This window comes from Apium graveolens, chromosome 5 (assembly GCF_009905375.1).
Source record: "Apium graveolens cultivar Ventura chromosome 5, ASM990537v1, whole genome shotgun sequence".
Classification (NCBI taxonomy): Eukaryota; Viridiplantae; Streptophyta; class Magnoliopsida; order Apiales; family Apiaceae; genus Apium; species Apium graveolens.
Genome location: NC_133651.1, coordinates 314,293,201 through 314,300,114, shown reverse-complemented (window position 1 = coordinate 314,300,114; position 6,914 = coordinate 314,293,201). Strand labels below are relative to the sequence as shown.

General features: G+C 32.0%; 1 protein-coding gene across 1 annotated transcript; it reads right to left on the bottom strand.

The window, feature by feature from the left end:
• Positions 1-3,609: 3,609 nt before the first annotated feature.
• LOC141723296 (thaumatin-like protein 1) lies at positions 3,610-4,694 on the bottom strand. Its single transcript, XM_074525094.1, has 2 exons — positions 4,580-4,694; positions 3,610-4,297 (listed from the first exon to the last, which is right to left on the bottom strand). The coding sequence occupies exons 1-2, from the start codon at positions 4,629-4,631 to the stop codon at positions 3,648-3,650; spliced, it is 702 nt and encodes a 233-aa protein (XP_074381195.1). The 5' UTR covers positions 4,632-4,694; the 3' UTR covers positions 3,610-3,647.
• Positions 4,695-6,914: the final 2,220 nt, after the last annotated feature.

Below are 6,914 nucleotides of genomic sequence, written 5' to 3'. Positions count from 1 at the left end.
TTGGTGTTTAAACTACTATATCTGATATATTAAGATATTATTTTCTCCGGTATTTACTCATAATTCGACTTATAAAATATTAAATAATTTTTAATATATAAATAAAAGTCCGGATAAAGCCCGGTTCGGCCTGATCCGGTCCGGCTCGCGGGCCTAAAACGGGCCTTATATTTTTTAGGAAGCTGAATCCGGCCCGGTCCGATTTTTAGGAAAGCCCGATCCAATTTATTTAAAAAAAACTGGATTTTTAAAGTACGAATAAAGCCCAGCGGGCTTTTGATACATCTTTGTGTAAGTGTGCATTGTAAATTTTGTGGATATAGTAATGTCGGAGAGTGCATGTAATTTTTTTGTAATAATGAAAAATGTTTTTGATCGCACTCTAATTTTCATAGCCAATATCAATGGCATTATATCGGTCTTATTTGATTTTTTTGTGATTAAATTGAATTGAACTAAAATGTATAAATGTTACTTTCTCCATCCAATTTACTTGTATGGTTTGAATTTTGTACGTAATGATTGTATAATTTTCTTCATATTTTTTAATTTTTTTGTAAATGAAAATTTAAGATTGTAGTTTTTTTTTCACAAAAAAAGGTTAAAACAATTAAATGCGATCAATACATTTCGAAATACACGTAAACGTAAAAGTGAACAATAAATTTTATGTAATTAAAAAAATTATAACATATATTTGTATCAGAATATTTTATTTATTTTAACATGTATATTATGTTTGTTTAAAATACAAAATAGCAATAGTTAATATTTGATTAAATTATATATTGTGCGAATACATGGGGAAAAGTTGCTTATTAACACATCCTTGTTTCATGAAATCTAAATACCTATACCGATTATTAAACAAACTTTCTCATGTATTACTCAAATCGCGTTCTCCATAACTCTTTTTATGTTAGAAATTTTCTCAATATTTAATCTAGATTTTCTTTAATTTTCACCCATATCTCGATACCGTAAAAAAAAGTTATCACTATTATATATAACAATTACATTGATCTCATGATATCATCATAATTGTATGAAATATGTTCCGGATTCATAATATATATAAGCCTTTAAACCCAATAAATATTAATCAACCAAAATTAATATCGCAAAAAATAATTCTAAAAATGAAGTGACATAATTGATGTTTTATTTTTAATAATTTTAAATATTGAGTCTGATGTGAATGCATTGAATATCCATACGATGGTCAATCACGACTAGGGGTGTAAAAGAGCCAAACTGTTCCTGAGCTACTCTAGCCGGCTCGTAAAAAATTCGAATTCGGCTCGAAAATAATTGAACCGAGCTCGAGCTCGAGCTTTTCTGATTTTTAACCGAGCCAAGCTCGAACTCTAAATTATTCGGCTCTTAAGGTTTGCGAGCCTTATCGAGACTCTATTATTTTTAATTTTTTTATTATAAATATATTTTATGTAAATATTTAATATATTTAATATATTATTTATTTTTATCGAGCCGAACTCCAGTCGAACCGATCATATTTCGAATTTTTGTTAATATTTAGTGAATTAATTCGAGCTTTCGAGCCGAACTCGAGCCTACCAAAACTTTTACGAGCCGAGCTTCGAACTTGAAATTAAAGGCTCGGTCGAGCTCGAGCTCGAGCCGGAACTATTTTAATCGATCTCGAGCCGAGCCTGACAGTATTTGGCTCGGCTCGATTACACCTCTAATCACGACATTTAATATTTTGGGACCCTTTTCAAATTAAATTTTAATTACTTACTCCCTCTGTCCCATTAAATTCTATACATTACTTGTTGACACGCTTTTCAATGCTCCTTTAAAATATAGCTCCATAATTTTTTTTTATTTTTTTTATAAATAAAAGTTTTATTTTAAATTTTTATTCAAAATTAAAAAATAAAAAATATTATGAAACTTCGAAATACGTGCGAATAGTGAACGCATAAAACCTACCGGGACGGAGGTAGTAGCATTTTTCTATATAAAAAGGCATGATATCATCCTGATTTCATTTCACGAAAATATGCGGGATTCGTGGTATAAGCCTTTAAACCCAAGAAGTATTAATCTATGTTTGTCAAAATTTTAAAAGTTTTTTTTTTATAAAAGGGAAAAGGATAAACAAGGCAGTGTGTTTTAAGTAAAGCTGCAAACGAACGAAATCGAGCCGAGTTCTGTCCGAATCGAGCCGAGCAGAATATAATTTTTTTAAACCGAGTCGAGCCGAGTTTAAAAACCGTGCCGAAAATGTACACGATCGGCTCGTCGAACACGAATTTGCTCACGAACAACCGAGCTGAGCCAAACTCGAGCTGTGTCGTGTTGTCCACTAATAGTTCGCATATATATATATATATATATATATATATATATATATATATATTAATCGACCAAGTTTAAGACCTAATTTATAATTTTATAAGTTATATGAATGATCAAATTAGTTTCATCTTATAATTATATACACACATTCATACTCCACACTTGTTTCTTAATTCATATTATTTTATCAATTTATTTCACAAGTCGAGTTTTAAAAACAAAATCAATTTCATTTAAATTATTGAGATATTCATAACTTTATCGCACATTACTTTTATCATATATAATTATATATATTTAATAGCGAGGGTATTTTCTGTTTTAAATCGGTAAGACTAGCAACATACATAACAATTACACTGATCACATGATATCATCCTAATTCTATGAAAGTGTTCTGATTTATACTATACTAGCCTATAACCCGTGCGATGCACGAATTGCTTTTAATATTCTATAATTTTTATATAATATAACTTTCAATAATTGAAAAATAAATTGAAGAATAAAATAAGTTATAACAATATATTTTTTATAATAATTTTAGACTTGACTGAAAATAAATAATATAATATAATATATTGTTCACGGGACCCGAGCCCTGAACCTGTAAAAATTGTTAAAATAAAGAATATAAAAGTTTAAATATAATAAGTTGTTGACGGGGTTCGAACCCTGGATCCACGAGAGCAGTTTAAATATTAATATAATAATATTTTATTATTGCATCCAACGGTTATCATCTTTCTAACTTTAGATCTGACGGTTGTTATTTGTCTTACCAAACAACTGTACCGAGCAACTGACTATCAAATAGAGGGTGTTATGCTTATAATAGTATAATATAGATAGATAGATATATTTAAGTCTTTAAAACCAATAAGTATTAATAAATATTATCAAAATTAAAATCACAATTTGTGTTGCATAACAATTACATTGATCATGTACGAAAGAGGAAGGCTAGGAACCAAAAATTTGGGTATAAAAAATAGTTTTAAAATAATTTGATACGCGTGATGTATCACTTTACATTATTTTAATTTAAAATAATTTAATTAGTTTGATATAAATACATGGGAAATTCATTTTATTAAATATATGATGATTAATTATAATATCATACATAATATCTTATTAAGTGAGTTTGATATCACTTAATGTTGTTACTAGACCAGAAATTGCAATTTGTGCTAAAAATTTGGGATCAAGCATATTTTAATTAAGGTGCAAAACTCAAAATTAGTAAACATGATATATTTCATTAAGCTAAAATTACATCCATCAAATTACAATTAGTTTTGTCCAGGAACAATTGCTAATCAGGGACAAAAAGTGACTACATAATTAGCTCCAGTAGGGCAAGTAAAAGTGCTAGTTTTATCATCATAAGCATAGCTATAAGCTTGTGGACACTTCGCCTTAAAAAACTCAGAGTAGCTAGTTGGTGTGCATGTTTCAGGCGAACCATGGTCACCAGTGCAACAATATTGTGGCGCATTAAACGCTACACAAGCACTCTTGCATCCAATTGTTGCACCACCTTGATTCTTGAGTGCTAGCTCACCAGGACAAGCAGCATTGATGTCGACAGGGCAGGATGTCTGCGGACATCCTGCCCCTGATACTGTGACAGGCAGGTTGAAACCGTCTACCAGACTAATGTCGTAAAAGTCCTTTCCTCCGTCCCCATTTAAGGTGAATTCGACTAGTGATGCTGGCGCGGCTCCCCCTGCGCTACATTGTAAGTTGCCACAGTCTCCTGTGCCACAGGATGTGCCTGCGTCGTTGCAGAATGCTCGGGCCCAAATTCTTCCTGACCAGGAAGACGTCGCGGTGATGGTATTGGAAGCGTGTGATGCTAGTGCAAATCCTGATGATGAAATGGATTCGCCTCCTTTGCCGGTAGTTGTAGCTGGCCAAATTGTGTACGGACAATTGTTTGTGATTGTGAATGTAGTTGTTTCTCCCCCTGAACAAAAAATCAATTTTATTGAAATTTTACAGTTTGTGCCCGGACTTAACAAGCCAAAAAAAAAATATCTCACTCGAAAGTAGGATACCAGAAAAGACAAGAAAACGAAATATTTCATTCTAGAGCAACGTAGGTGCCGTTCAGATTAAGGATTGTGACTGTCTTAACGAGAATGAGAATGAGATATCAGAACCTCGTTTTCATTCCCGTTAACCAAGTTGAAGTCCCGTTATTCAAACGACCCCTTCGTAATTGCATGAAAACTAACTGCAAACTTACCAAGAATCGAAGAGGCAACAAATAGAAGAGCAAGGAGGACTCCAAATGCCATGGTTATAAATTTATAATTACTGCTTTATGAAGATGCTAGATGTGCAACTATGCCAGGAAAGAGCATAGATCAAGGGTATTTATACTACTGTGGGTTAGATTAATTAGTTGCACTATCATATCCATGCAAATTAAGAGATATTATCTATAATATCTTCCATTTAAGCTACAGATAAGTTATGAAGAACTTTGCATATACATTTTTGATTTTTCCATAACAAGCCATTAGAGAGTGCATGCAAATCAATTAATTCTTTATTTCAATTGCATTTTGCCAAATAAGTCCAAAGTTAGAGCTGAAGTTAATGTAAAAAAATCATATAAAGTAACAAAATCTATGCTATCAGATATTGAAGGGGGTTAGGCATCAAAATCTGGCTTTTAGCTGTATTCAATATAGATTTTCATGAATTAAATAGGGAGATCATAAAAATTTCAATTAACTTTTTTGTGATCATAATATTTTGTATAAATGTTTGTAAAAATACGGGTTGCAACCAAATACAACATTTATGAAGAAAATTTATCAAATCGACAACAATGATTTCAAATTCATAGGTTGTTATTAATCAATCAAGATTTTAAAGAATTTTTAAGGATTTTCAAAATTCATAGGTATTCAATTTAGGATTTGAAAAATCATTTAAAAACCGAAGGTATTTAATTTGGATTGTAAAAAAATCTATTAAAATATGAGTGTATTCAATATAATTTTAAAAAAATCTATCAAAATCTTGGGATATTCAATTTGGATTTTAAAAACTCCATTGAAATCTTATGGGTTACAAAAAAAATCTTATGGTATTCAAAAGTTCATGAATTTTGTTTTATTTGAAAAATGGGTGGATTTTGATAAATTTACTAGTACATTTTTAATCTTTTGAAATATATATTCTTTAACACTCCCTCTCAATCGTACGATATTTTTCAAGACAATTGACTACAACAAATATAACTAATACCAATACTCATATCATGAACAATTTTTTTGAGATGAAAAGCTGTAGATTTATAATGTACTCAAATCCAAACGAAAATAATTTAAATCGAACTAGGAACAGAACTCCTATCGAAAATACGACCCGACAAATAATATGATTCCCTTGCTAACTGATGTGCCACTATATTAGTAGATCGTTTGACAAAAAACAAACTATTTTTTTTATTCATTATAAAATACAACGACACTCCTCAACAATCGAACCAAAGTATAATCTCATGGCCACACTGCTCCTGACTGCTTGCACCATAACTAAATAATCAGATTCCACAATATTTTCATGCCAGCCTCGTGTATCCTTCTAACTTAATGCCTATTTGAACGTCATTGCCTCAGCTACAACATGTGATACCAAATTAGGGAGAAACAAAACTTTAGCTTCAAGTAACTCACCTTCAGAGTTTCTGTTTCTGGCCACTAAACCAAAACCAACACTACCTCGGTCCTTAAGCACAGCTGCGTCAACCGATATCTTGACTTTGTTTGGCTAGGGCTTATCCCATATAATAGCTCCATCTCCTTCTATTTGAGGTTGAAAAGGAGTCACGAAAGACCTGCATTGGGTTACTTTCCATTGTGCATGATACTACCGTGCTATCACAACTGTTCTGTAAGTCGTCGTGGACTTTTATTCCAGACAAGATCGTTTCTTGATCTCCAAAGTGACCAACATAAGGTTATAATCTCAGCAAACCACCATTATTGTATATGGCTAATATCCATAATTTGAAGGTTGTAGACTCTTGAAATTAAACATCTGACAGTAATATCGACCAACATTGTCTAGGAAAGTGACAAGTCACCAAACAATACAATATAGTTTCAGCTTCCTCTTGACAAACCAGGCACATATCATGAACATGGACTCGTTTGATCTGGAGTTGAGACAACGTCAGTAACTCTTATGGATTAAAAACTAAGGTCTATTAATTGCTCTATTTATTACTAAGGTTCGGGAGCTCAAGACCTTTAATGGCTGCTCTCGTATTTTGTAGCTTAACTCTACCTTTACGAGATGCCTATGTATCTCTGTGAATTAGAGAATCAAGCCAAAAACGTAGTTCTGATTGGTGGGGGTGAGACCCCTTATATAGGTGTTGGGAGTCCTTGAATTGGACTTGGGTTAGGAGACTTGGTGGGCAAGTCTCAGAATTAGAATGGACTTTGGAGTCCTAGGAAGTAGAAAGCTGATTCCTTATCCCATCAGGTTCCTTGGAGGCCAATCTACAAGGATTTATATCCCCATTAGGACTCATCTTAATAGTGTTTTCTCCCTTATTAATT

Coding starts and splice junctions, on each gene's coding strand:
- LOC141723296 (XM_074525094.1), bottom strand. CDS start 4,631: ATGGCATTTGGAGTCCTCCTTGCTCTTCTATTTGTTGCCTCTTCGATT. Junction 4,298..4,579: donor TGTTGCCTCTTCGATTCTTG/GTAAGTTTGCAG, acceptor TTTTTTGTTCAG/GGGGAGAAACAACTACATTC.